This window comes from Megalops cyprinoides, chromosome 9 (assembly GCF_013368585.1).
Source record: "Megalops cyprinoides isolate fMegCyp1 chromosome 9, fMegCyp1.pri, whole genome shotgun sequence".
Lineage (NCBI taxonomy): Eukaryota > Metazoa > Chordata > Actinopteri > Elopiformes > Megalopidae > Megalops > Megalops cyprinoides.
The window spans coordinates 632,003-645,977 of NC_050591.1; the positions used below are offsets into that span (position 1 = coordinate 632,003).

A 13,975-nucleotide genomic window follows, 5' to 3' on the forward strand; every position below is an offset into this window, starting at 1 on the left:
GTGGCCGACATGCTGTCTCGGAGTCCAGCAGGCAGCACCATGGACATGAAGGTTGATGTCTGCTGCTATGTTAACTCCTTTATAAGCACTTTACCTGCATCCAAGCAGTAGTAAATCTGGTAAGAAATGGATGACCAGACCACACTAGCCATCTACACCCCTCAGCAAGAGACTGTTACTGCCACAGGGGTGAGCTCTCAGAGATTGGCAGGTTAGTCACTAAGGGAAGCTGCATAGTTATACCTCAATCAATGAGGGAGGGGATGCTAAGCAAAATCCATAAGGAGCACCAGGGCTTCACCAAATGTAGAGAAAGTGCACCTACCCAGGCCTATCAGCTGATTTGAAGCAAAGACTGGAGAGATGTGAGTTCTGTTGTGAAAATAAGAGAAAACAGAGAAAAGAACCACTAAACCCAAACCCTTTAACAAACAGACCCTGGCAGAGGGTTGGGATGGACTTGTGTGAACACAAAGGGAAGAACTACATGGTAGTTTCTGATTATTACTCCCACTAAATGAGATACTGGAATTACCTGTTACAGCAGCAGACCAAGTGGTGGCGAAGTTGAAGGCTACCTTTGCCAGGTATGGGATCCCTGACACAGTCTGCTCAGATAATGAACCACAATTTTCATGTGAAACCAAGAAATTTAGTCAGGAGTACGACTTTGAATACATCACATCCAGCCCTCACTACCCAGCCGGGAACAGGCAGGCAGAACGGGCTGTGCAGGTGGCAAAAAGAATCCTGTTGCAGAAGGATCCATCCATTGCTGGCCCTTCTGAGCTTCCGAGCCACTCCCACAACGTCAACCGATGTGACCCCCGCGGAGCTTCTGATGGGCAGGAAAATTCGCACGACACTGCCAACTCTGGACTGTAACTTGAGACCTAAGTGGCCAAACCTGTCTTTCATCCAGCAGAAGGATGCTGCAGAGAAAGAGCAGCAAGCCTTTTACTTCAGCTGGAGACACGGGGCATGGGACCTACCTGTCCTACAGCCAGGCAGCAGGGTCCTGGTGAAACTTGACTCTGAGAAATGGTGGGCTGCTCCATCGTTGGTGCAGCAGGAGGGCACCACTCAGCGGTCGTACATGGTCCACTCCCCAGCAGTGGGGGAAAAGCGGCGGAACTGCCGACATCTGCAGGCTCTCCCTCAAAAGACTGAAATATGCAAGTCTGCAAGACCAGAGACTCAACCAAGCCCAGTCATTGACTGTGAGCAAACTCTGAACTCACCACAACCACATCAGCTAAAACAGACTCCCAAAGGATTGACAGTCACCAGGTCGGGAAGAGTCTGTAAACCCATTGAAAAGTTATATCTGTAGAGGTTGCATTGAGTGTGTTTTGTTATGACTGCAAAGTTCTTGTTGAAAACAAATAGGAATTGTTAAAACCTAATGTCAAAACCTAATGTGATAAAAGGAGAGATCAGAAAAAAGGGGGGGGAGTGTATGTTCCAAGGATGTATGTTGGAGTGTAGCTATGTTGTGTATCTGGGGTTGACAGGAGGCACGTGTCTGGTGGGAGTCCTAGGATTGGCGGAGACTTGGAATAGGAAGTGCAAGAGAGACTTGGAAGAGAGTGTATCTGTTTCTCAAAGTCAAGGATGCTTCCTTGGTAGGACGGGTCCTTCAGAGGCTAGGCAAGACTCCTTCTTAGCATTCGGAGAACAGATAATGGAACAGTCTAGCGAGTGTGCAGGTGTGCGTCATTGAAAAGGTCTCACCTTCAATTCTGCTCCACAGACTCTTGTACATGCGCATAGGATTGTGGGTGCTTTAAGGACGCTGAGGATACACGCTATACATCCTTGAAAATTGTCTGAACGAAGGACTAAGTCCTTGGTAGAATTCGAAGGATCCTCGACATCGGAACAGTCCTTCGGTGAGATTCAATGACGTAGCATCCTTGAAATGCAGCCGTTAAGGATCCTTCCTTGACTTTGAGAAGCAGCCAGGGTATACATGTAAAACACTAGCACCTCATGTTCTGCTCAGTTATATAATAAACGTGATAACTGGAACGCAACGGCTCTCGTTATTTGACAAACCTTAATCCTTAAAACAACATGCTGCCTATGCCAGTTTTTGCTCTGACAACCCCTACAGTCACCACACACTTAATTGGCCCAATTTAGTTAATTTGATGTATACCTTTACACCTCCATGTTTCCTAAAATACACTGCAGTAACATATTTCTGCAGTGTAGATGGGATTTATCAGTTTATTAAATGTTTAAAAAGCCTGATTAAGGCATTCAGAGAAAAGGATGGGGAAAAAACACTCCATGCGACTGGTTTTCCTGGAAGTTGAACTTGACATGCTTGTTCTAGACCAGGGTTCGGCAACCTTTACTATCTAAAGAGCCATTTTTGGCCAGACAGAAAAAAAATCTGTCTGGAGCCGCAAAAAATAGCCTATTTGAGCCCTTTAAATGCAGGTAGCCTACCACAGCCTATCGGTCAAAATTATCCTATCAACATTGCTAATAGGTCTAAATGAGCATTCATTCATATGTTTTACCACAAGGTGGCCGCGGTAGGCTATTTATGATTATTTGGTACTTAACCTTTGCATTTCCTATATTTACAAACATTAGCTGGTGGCAGAAAGCCACCAGGCAGTAGCCTAACCAGTACCAACAGAAAATTGACCATTCTCGACAGTGTATTTTATTGTGTTATCATCATGTAATCTTACATTTTATCATTTTTACATGATCTATCAGATGTATATTAAATAATATCTGTCTACAGTAACGATTCTGTGCGCCTACAATAAAAAAAAAATGTAAAGGTAACGTGTCCGATTCGGGAAGACCATATGATTGTATGGGGAATCTGAAGGCCAGTAATGTTACCTAGAATTAGCAGCTAGGTAGCAGTTTAGCCACATATCAATGGATCCACGGTAGCCTAATAGTAATAGCGAAGAGTTGTGCTGTCAGGTGTAATATTAATAAAAAACGAAATACCAATGTGAAGTTTTATGCTTTATCTAAGGCAGTTAATTTACCTCGAAACTAGCCAAGACGGTCGGTGACTGTTAAGTGCTGGCTGGCACATGCATTCGGTCAGCTATCTTTATGGGGGAAAACCCGCGTTAAAATAAATCTATCTAAGTTACTCATGTGATCATGTTGGTGTGTGTGTGTGTGTGTATACATACACCGACATTATATAAATATGGTAAAGTTATTTAATAACATTGAGAAAGTCGTGAATTTTGCATGAAAGTCTACGGAAGCCAAAGCCACTTTCTGCCACCAGCCCCCCTGCGTGACGACACGGAAGTATTGGTCTATTGTGCGAGACTTCAGGAAACACCAAAAGCGGTTGTTCTTTGTTTACCGTAGTGTGTGTTCATGCGTCATTTTATCGTTCTCGAAACGAATATCACGCAATAAATTTTGAATATTGTTGTAGGCCTAAATTCATCCTTACATTGTAAAAAAATGTTATTCACTTCCATATTTTTTTGACAAAGCTACGGAGCCACTAGAGAGGGGCTAAAGAGCCGCAGGTTGCCGACCCTGTTCTAGACTCTAAAAAGTATGCGTGTAGCTAACATCTCTTCACACCATTCAGAGGTGACCCACCCCATAGGTGACTGGGATTGCTTTTTCCGGGACGTAGAGAAAGACATTTCGTGGTTTTAAGCTCTTTTTTCGTGCGAGAATACCGCTCAAAAAAGCCGATTCTGCCTTGCGTAGCCTCCACAGCGCAGTTAAAAAATCTTGTGTAAACTGTATTTTCAAACGGGTTTGACATCAGACCGTCCTCATGCAGTATAGAAGCATGTATACGATTGTAGCGTCAGACATTATTTCTTACAAATGTTGACAACTCCTTGGAATTGCATTGCATTGCCACCTGCTGCGATCCACAGGCGACGCACAGAAAGGATTTGATCGCAAGCGTTTATGTCAATTCCAACGTTATGGCGCGATAAGCTCTCTGGTGTTGGTGCTGAAAACATGTGAAGTGCATGATAAAAAGCATCGCTGTACAAACATGTAAGTGTTGGGTTTTAGAACCAATTTAGTTAACATATGGTGTTAGTTAAAACGGTACAAATTTCTTAAATCGCACAGTGAGTCAGCTAAATGTTTTCAGTCAGCAGTGTCGGGTGGAGAGCACAGCTTATTTGCTGGCATCAGGAGTATTTGCTTGTAATTTCATGCATTTACAAGTCATTTCTGTTAGGCTTCTCCCATCTGAAAAGGCAAACTTAATTTAAAAAAAGCTTAATAAAAACATCATTGCAGCGATCTTATAAAAATAATGACAGCCTCAGAGTATCTGTTAACATGGGAATGGGCCTGTCTCTCTATATTTCAGGATCTAGATTTCTCATCACATCCACTGGAGCCTTGTATATTCTGGATGTGCAGAATGAAGATGGATTGTATAACTACCGCTGCATCACGCGACACCGCTACACTGGGGAAACCCGGCAGAGCAACAGCGCACGTCTGTTTGTGTCCGGTGAGGTCGGCTAGCATTGCTTGCTATTTCCCCATTGGCTGGAATGAATGGCTCCCAGACTGACCACTGTGGCAATGTCCCCTCGATTCAATCAGTATTTATCCTTGACTTCACCTCTGACTTACAAATAAATGCAAGTGTTATGTTGTATTTTTTGTGTAAACAAAATATATGTCCTTAATTTTGGTGATCGGTGAACTTAAAGTGAAATGTTTATTGCAGAGTTGCCTTTAACGAATTTAGACAAGCAGTGTATATGTAGTTTTTAATTTGTGCAGTGTTTTTTGTTGATCTCAATAACTGTTGGACCAAAAATCTGATGGACTAAAAACCCTTGCTTAAATGTGTTCCTTAAAGTTAATTCCAAAGCACCATAGCGTTTAGAGTGAATGTCCCTTCCCCCCTTCCCCTTTCCCCCTCCTTCTCCACCCCATTACCTTATTCTTCCTGACTTTCCCTCTCCCCCTCCCTCATTCATTCCCCTTCTCTATTCTCCTCCCCATGCCCCTCTCCTTCATCCCCTTCCTTCCCTATTCTTCATTCCCCTCCCTATTTTCCATCCCCCCCTTCCCATTCCCCTCCCCAGTCTCCATCCCTGTCCCCTTCCCCCTCATCTCATATCATCCTCATTTCCCTCCCTCTCTCCCTCCCCTGCTATTCATTCCCCTCCTGCTCCCCTTCCCCCTTCCTGTCTTCCCACTACTGCCCTTTCCTTTCTTCCTTCAGAGTAATACTATAAATTGTCCCCCCCCCCCCCCCCCCATAAGATCCCACAAACTGGGAGCCAGTAATCCTGGATGGCTTTGACCGGCGGGAGGTCATGGCCGGCCATCGGGTGGAGCTCCCCTGCAAGGCGTCAGGTCACCCCACCCCAAAGTACCGCTGGCTTAAGGACAACAGCCCCCTGGAGCCTGACAGCCGGTTCCGGCAGAGTGTGACGGGCCTGCTGATTGAGAGCACACAGCCCAGTGACACCGGCAGCTACGTGTGCGAGGTGTGGAACAGCCACGGCAATGCGGAGGTCATTGGCCACCTGCTGGTCAAACGTGAGTCCAGCTCAGACATCCTCGATTTTGAGCTGCCCAGGGTAAAGATGTGTTTAGTGATCAATGCTCAGAGACGTCATTCAGTGTCTCTTACTAGAGCTTCTTATTTATTGCATAATGTCAGGAAAAATCCATTTACATTTGAATCTGAATTGGTTTTGTGTATGGGATGTTCACCCACATGCCATTTTTCCCTGGGGTTGTCTGTTTTCACCTCTTAGGTGCCTGTGAGTCAGGAAATTCTGCTTTAATGGCGTCATCTCCATCTAAGGCGCTCTGTAGATGGCATTAATAACCTGCATCACAATCGGATGATATCTTAATATGAGTCTGAATGTTTGCATCAAATGCTGCAGAATCTCAAAAACATCAAAATTTTCAGTTTGGGAGCTTAATACTGATGTGTAAAAGCACATAATATCCATTTTAGTTACAGTGATACCACATGTGATAACCATTGTGTTGCAATTCACATGCCAAGCAAAATGCCAATTTCATTCTTGTTTAAACACAGACCTTGATTCTGATGTAAAAGAGCATGTTTCCGTTATGTTTGTAAGGGTTGTGATTGTGAATATAAATATGAATATGAATGTGTTGCAGAGCCCCTGAAGGCTGTGATCAGCCCTCGAAAGGTGAAGGGCAGCGTAGGAAGCCAGGTGTCACTTTCCTGCAGTGTTAGCGGCTCAGATGAGTATGAGATCTCCTGGTACCGCAATGGCGAGATCATCTACCCCGGCAACAGCGTGCGGATCACTGGAAACAACAAGGAGAACCTGGTGATGGAGGGAATGGCCAAGAGTGACGGCGGGGCCTACCAGTGCTTTGCCCGGCATGGCAAGATGTCTGGCCAGGATTTCGTGCAGGTCAGCCTGGAAGGTGAGCTCCCCCATTCTGGTTGGGTCTCTTGACGTATCCCAGTTCTTTGAGACTGTATTGGATCTTTAATGACCGCTGTTAACCAGGACCTCAGTTTAATGTCTTATTCCAAAGACAGCACCTCCTATAGCATGGTGTCCCATTTACTGTACTGGGGGTCTTCAGTTTACTTGGCTGAAAGTAAAGAGATTGCATCCAACCAACTAGGTCTTACAGGAAATCTCCCATTCAAAGTGCACTGCTTAACTTCAGCTATCAGGCAGGAGAAAGCTACTGGTATCTCTGAAACGCCAGGCAATCTCTAACTGAAAGGCTCAAACCGTGAGCACAGTAGCATACCACTGCCTCCATAAAAGATGCAGTGGGCCCTCTCAAAATAAGTGCATTTAGAAAAAAAATGTGCTTCATCCTGAGATGGGGATCTCTTTGTGCCTAACCAGGTCCAGGACAAGCCCTTTCTTTCGTTGGTCAGGATGCAGCAGACAAACACTAAAACCAAGGGGGACAGTTTTTTCTGGGGGCACTGGGTTGCATCCTGTTGCCCGGCAACAGGGAGTTGGAGCAGGTTAGCCACATGTACCTGAGCTTGTATGTACATACAGTATGTGCCACAATTTTACAACAGGGTCCCGAGCCATCGATCGGCGTGGAGACCGCATGCTAATGATGGCTGTAGCGCAGGTTAGGTGTAAGCTATTATTAGAATATCTGCACCGACCTGACATTGCTTACCTGAGTGTGGTTGCCTGGGCAACTGCCTCCTCCATATAAAGAGGGTATTGATAATCTATAATGATGTGACAGAGTGGGGGTAATCAGAGTGCAGTGCTAGGCAAGGTTTCAAAGCCTGCCTCCTCCCTTTTCACACTCTCTCTCCCTCCCTCTTCCTCACTCCTTGCCTCTGTCTCTCACCTTCCCTCACTCCCTCTCTCACTCTCTATCTTGCTCTCCCTCACTATCTCCCTTTCTTTCTTTCTATGAAAATAAAGTTGGTTTTCATCCAGGAGGCCACCACCAAAAGAACAGAGTGACAGGGACTCGGTCAAACAAGCAGGCAGAATGACAGATGTTGACACTGGCATAGGGCTTTCATTGGGGACCAAAAAGAGTGATTTTCTTTGATTCCCGGGAGGGGGGGGGGGGGGGGGGGGGGGGGGGCAACAGCGTGTGGTGAGGCAAGGGGGAGGGGCTTAAACAGAAACCTCTCCTTTGCACATGGTTGCCTCATTTTGCTGAAAGGTGTGTGCCTGTTTTTCTCTGACAGGTGTCTATGCCCTGCGTATCCCGGTTTGTAGTAATGATGTTGCTGTCCTTACAAACTGCATTATTTTTAAAGTAGGGTGCCAAGTTAAAGAGTTTGTCTTCAAAGTAGAAAAGAAAGGCTTGCACACTGATTAATAGACTGCTGAAACAAGTATAATGAAGTCAAAATGCTAACACACAGTAAATGAATCTCACACTTACGCAATATGCAAAGTATTAAATAGTGGAGTTTTTTCCTTTTGTGGTTGTGTTCTGCCAATGCCACTCAAGCATTCAGATGACATGACCACAGCTGTCCAATGCCATGGTGACAGCTTTCTGACTGACCTTTCCCCTCTCCCCTCCCTCTCTGCCTTCCCCTCCCTGCAGATGGCACTCCAAAGATCCTGTCAGCCTTCAGCGAGAAGGTCGTGAGCCCCAACGAGGTGGTGTCCCTGGTGTGCATTGTCAAGGGCACGCCCCTGCCCACGGTCACCTGGACCCTGGACGATGACCCAGTGGTGAAGGACAGCAACCATCGAATAGGCCAGATCATTACCATGGAGGGCACTGTGCAGAGCTACCTGAACATCTCACACACGCAAGTCCGTGATGGCGGGGTCCACCGCTGCACTTGCAACAACTCAGCGGGAGTGGTCTCCTACCAGGCTCGAATAAACGTAAGAGGTGCTTGTCAGATCAGCTCCTCCAAAAAAAAACCCCACACACATAACTCAGTCCATGCATGCCTTATCTGTGTCTCCTCAAACACTGCTAACTAACCTTTTTTTAGTCAAGCTCATTTCCGGATAGCTTTGGCTCTTTTTTTTCCTCCCTTATTTCTCTGTTTCAGTTGCAGGTTTTGCTCCTGGTGTTGTTTTTTCTCCACTTCCTGTTCCTCCATGTTTTCTTTGTTTCTTTCAATCTGAATGTTATTATTGCTGGTAGGGGTGCAACTAACAACTATTTTGATAGTCGAATAATCTATTGAAACGAATAATTCGGACTATTCGGATTATAAAGCACACAATTACTCAATGGCTCTTATTTATCTATCGCTTTTTAAATTTAGCTTGAGGTTGGACTAATTCAGTGAGGGCACTTGCTTGCTGGGGAGTACAAGTCTGCTTCCTTTGAAGAAAGCCATCCATGGAGATCCAACAAACCCATAACTCATTCGAATTAAGACCTGATGTCATTGTGTCTTTGCGCTTTACAACATAACCACCACAAAACAATCGGGTGGGGAAAAAAATCTCTCTCTCTCTCTCTCTCATCAAATCAGCAACCATTTGGTTACAACTCCTGCTCCTTTACCGCTATGGTACACTGAATGAATTTGGGGCAGGCAGTGAAATTTGGGCGCAACAATAAAAAGAACAGCTCTCAAGTACGACTTGGATCCCTTCGTTCATACCAAAGAGCCGTTCAAAGCGCTCGGATGGGTCGCGAACGTAACATCACTAATTCGAATGCAACCCACATTGGGCACGCATGCATAGACACGAGTTGTAGAAGTCTTTCGCGATTTAGAAAGTATCAAATTCTCCGGTGTTTTCTAAACTTGTGCACTCGGCAGCAACACTATCTCTAGCCATAAAAGTCGCCATGACAACGATGCAACGTTTAAGCAGAGACGGGCTCTGATTTAACATTGTAAAGTTAGGACACGTTTGGAATGTGAACAGGATCATTGTGAATAAGAGGTTATTATTTGCTACACTGTATGTTCAACGTCATCAATAATTTATTGATCAAGAGAAAATGTATTTCAAAATAGAAAATGTTACAGCTCATAACGTAAAGTAACATGGCTTTTAACCTTAACATTGACTATGCTAGCTAGCTAATTAACTTAACGAGACGATTCTTCATCATCCAGAGAGCCAATGTGCTCGAGCATAACTGATGTGCTCCCATGCCAGGCAAGGTCAGGTTTGCAAATGTTACCTTTCACAACCTTCTTGGCAGAGTAAACCCTTTCGCGCGTAGGGTCACACCGGTGTGATTTGCCGTTTAGAGCATATGCTAAAACCAGTGTGATTAGAAAACTAGATTGGAAAAATTCTAGCTAATTTTAGCTTTGAGGAAACAGCAATTTAACATTAAAAAATATAGCAAATGCTAACTGAAAACTATGAGAAGCTTAATAACACTAATGAAAACATGACAAACTACAGTATGTAACATAACATGCGCGCTACAGAGCATAAAAATAAGTTATGTGCAAAAGGGTTCAGTGAAATGCTGCCACACTTTTGAGGTCTTTGGTTGTGAAGGTGTTGCCATCTCTATTGTTCAGTAAAGCAACGCGGTTTAGGCTACATGTCTGAGCATTCCGAGTCAGCACAAAAAACACATGCGATGATGTCAATCGACAATTAAATTCGTTGGCAACTAATTTGGTCATCGATTTTAGTCGACTATGTTGATTATTCGTTGCACCCCTAATTGCTGGAGTCTCTGTTTTCTTGCTTCTCTCAGATGTCCAGATCAGTAGTGATTGCAGTAAAAAGCAAACCTAAATTCCAAGCTTGCTGGTTCTTTTGTAAGTTAAGACACTTGAAAAAGCAGCTGACTTTCTGGGCCCTTATACAATCTGCCCAAACTCACTCACTCTACTACAGAAAGAGATTACATCTCTTTCTTTTACTCTTAATCACTCTTCATCTTGTTCTTTCACTCACACTCAGGCTTGCTCACTCTCCCTACCACTTTCTCTGTCTCTCTCATTCGCTGAGACACAATGTCAGTGTGTCTGTTCATACCCAACCAAATGCTTTCCCTGGGTTTTGTCCCTCTTATGGAGCTACATCCCATGTGTCTTCATAGTGCAACAACACACGAACAGAGTACATTCTGTCTGTGCTTCATGGGAATCAAAATATGATTTCCTCATGCAGGTACATTGTCGTTACAGTATACAATATGTGTGAAACGTGTCATGACAGCCACAGCTTCCTTTTTGGGGAATAATATTCCACTTGTGAAGGGTGCACACAAGAATTTTTTCTGAAATGATTTTGATCATATCACCATACATTCCACCACAACAGTGTCCATCCTGATTTCTCTGTCTCTGTTGCTTTCTTCCTTTGCAGTTTTTCCTGTGAGTAGTCCATGGCTGGTGTATCTCTGTTCTTGTTGTGTTTAGCTATACCTGTTCGAAGTTTGGTCTGCATGCCTGTGTATTTTGGCCTGTTGGCATGCAGCTTTAAGTCCTGAAGTCCTTTCTCCGTATCTGTAGACAATATATATTTCTGTAGAAAATAGAAGCTGACAAAATGTATTGTTTTATATAAAAATGTGTATATATGTGTGGTTTTTTGTGTGATGCAGGGGGTAGGGACTTTTGTATGTGGTGTGTATGTCTACATTAAAATCTATGGCAGGCTGTTTTAATCCAGAGGTCCTCAATCTGTGTGTGTATATATATATATATATATATATATATATATATATATATATATATGTAGCAGGTAGGACACTAGGGCCGTGTCAAAAAGATCCCCTCAGGTGTTCTGCCACAAGGTTATAGGTCACAACATTACGTCCGGCGTCAGATACTCAGACTACACCTGTGCAGTTTGCCATGTGCATCGGCTGCTGAAAGAAACGCGTCTCAGTATTGCTATGTTCCATGCGGCAGCTCCTCCGTGGTTTGTACCAGCTTGATATTATATACGAAGGCAAGTGCAATAAAGCTGTGGCGTCTGCCACTGTTCTTCCCACATGTATAGTTTCTTTAAATTTTCTACAGTGTACTGTCAGCTAAGATGCTGTGGTTCAACTGACAAGATTAATTGCTGGGTTTTTCTTTGTGAAGCGTATCCCGACAAACCTGTGCTGCCTGCGTAGGCCTGATAGAGCTTCCTAGTTGTATGTGTAGGTCGCTCTTTGCAGCTGGTGTTATTGACAGCGTATGGGGTGGTGCTTATTACAAAACCAAAACTCTTTGTGAACAGTGATTATTATTTGTGGGGTGGTGCAATAGCCTAAAGCAAAATAGTTGTGATGAAGTAGATATATAGCATTTGTGAGGTGGTGCAATAAGCTTGAGTATAGACTTGGTGAGTAGTGATATTCTAAATTTATTGTGTGATCTTGTGACTTAATTGGATATGGAGGTTGTGCACTGTGAGTAGTTGTGACTATTTGTGCTTGTGTTTTGCACCTGCCCAATTAAACTACTGTGACTAGAGCTGGATTTACTTATTGGGGATGTGCAATATTATATCTTAGCCTGAGTCTGTGGGGGGGGGGGGGGGGGGGGGGTACAACATTCCTTCTGGGCGCATTGTGGGTTGTGGGTCGGCAGGCCGACATCCTTTTACGCATCTTGTGTACATTTCTACTGGTTGTGGGTTTTGTTTTGTTTTTCTAGTATTAGATGAATTGATATTTATTTATTTTTCCTTCATTGCTCTTACTTCAGCTGCTTTTGTTGCATTTATTTTATAGTTGGGTTTGTTTCTCATTTTTTTTTTTTGTTTGCATTATATGTTTTTTTTTCTTGTTTGTTTCGTTTACCATAGCCAGTAGTATGCACTAAACATGGATAATGGTATGGCCTAGATTGTACTTTGCCTATACCATCATCTTGGGACAAAGGTTCTTTGACTGTGATATTAGTGATTCCAAAGTTGTTGGGGTGGAAACAATTAAGTGTAAATTTATGGCATCACACTCTATTTGACCTATAGCCTACTACTGTATCCTGTTTTAAAGTATGTTTTTAGTGATTTTTGTATAATAAAATTGTGACCTTTTGATACCTAAACCTCTGTTAGTTCTTTCAATGTAACACCCTGGGGTCGGGGAACCTGGTCATTATTGTTAAGAGGGTCTCCCACCCGCATAACTGGGAGTGGCGTAGTCTGGTCTTAACTATTGGTGGCAATTATGCCTTCTGTGGGTTACATATATATAATGTAAAAATTAATTATATTTTAATTTCAATTAAATTCAATTTTATTTGTATAGCGCTTTTTACAACACAAGTTGTCACAAAGCAGCTTTACATTGTTCCCAGGCCTGAGACCCCCTGAGAGCAAGCCTAAGGCAACAGTGGCAAGGAAAAACTCCCCAATTAACAGGAAGAAACCTTGAGCAGAACCTGGCTCAGAGGGGGAGCCCATCTGGTTCATCTGTTTTATATTTTATACACAATATATGCAGTTCATTTGAGGATATCTGTAATTCTGTTGAACATATTTTATTATTTAAAATGTTTTGATCATTGATATATAATATATACAGTATACAGTACCTTGGAAAATTATTCAGCCCCAGTACTGTTTTCACAATTTGTTGTCTTAGATTCCAAATTTAAAATATATTAAAGTAAGATTTTTTTCCAGCTGGTCTACACAGTATTGTATATTATGACAAATAAAAAAGAATTGTGTAAAACCTTTCAAAAATTTAGAAAAAAAAATTAAAACTTTGAGATTTAAAAAGTATTCATACCCTTTGAAATTATAAGGCTAACCTTGCTCAGGTGCAAGATATTGTCATCCAATTTGTTGATGGCCTCCACCTGTGCAGGGAATTACTGGATCACCTGTTTTGAATTACTTCATGAGCATAAATACCTTCCCTCTCTATAAAGTCAAGCAGTATGGTTGGATTTTCCATTGAAAAAAACCAAAATGAAGAGAAAAGAGCATTCAAAACAAGTGTAGGATACAATTGTGGAAAAGCACAAATCTGGGGAAGGATATTCCCATTCCCATTTCAAGGTCCCTGAACATACCTGGAAGCTCAGTGCAGTCCATCATCCAGAAGTGGAAGAAATAAGGAACTACAGCCACACTGCCTAGGGCAGGCAGCCCCCCTAAACTTAGTCGCTGAACAAGAATGGCACTTGTAAGAGAGAGTGATGCCAGTGTGATGCCAGCTGTCACTCTAACCAAGCTACAGAGGTCAGTGGCTGCAACTGAAAATTATGTCCATGGGTCAACAATCTCTAAGCTATTGCACAAAAATGGCCTTTATGGAAGAGTGGCAAGAAAGAAGCCCTTGTTGGGGAAAAAGGCACACGTTTGCCTGTAAAGACTTTGCAAAGCATCACTTGGGAGATACTACAAAGATATGGCAGAAGGTCTTGTGGTCTGATGAGACTAAAGTGGAACTTTTTGGTTCAAGATATGTGTGGTGTAAAGCTAACTACACATCAGCCAGGAAACACCATCCCCACAGTGAAATACGCTGGTGGTAGCATGATGTTATGGGGTGCTTTTCAGCAGCAGGTGGAACTAAAGTGGAACTTTTTGGTTCAAGATATGTGTGGTGTAAAGCCCAGTTAGAGTCT

General features: G+C 43.3%; 1 protein-coding gene across 1 annotated transcript in view; it reads left to right on the forward strand.

The window, feature by feature from the left end:
• The first annotated feature begins 4,317 nt into the window (after nucleotides 1-4,317).
• The window catches only part of LOC118782867 (Down syndrome cell adhesion molecule homolog), a 94,758-nt gene continuing 85,100 nt past the window's right edge, over nucleotides 4,318-13,975 (forward strand). The window contains exons 1-4 of the mRNA XM_036536476.1: nucleotides 4,318-4,495; nucleotides 5,263-5,541; nucleotides 6,145-6,420; nucleotides 8,053-8,349. Coding sequence (XP_036392369.1) covers nucleotides 4,318-4,495; nucleotides 5,263-5,541; nucleotides 6,145-6,420; nucleotides 8,053-8,349 — 1,030 coding nt within the window. The remainder of the gene's footprint in view (nucleotides 4,496-5,262; nucleotides 5,542-6,144; nucleotides 6,421-8,052; nucleotides 8,350-13,975) is intronic.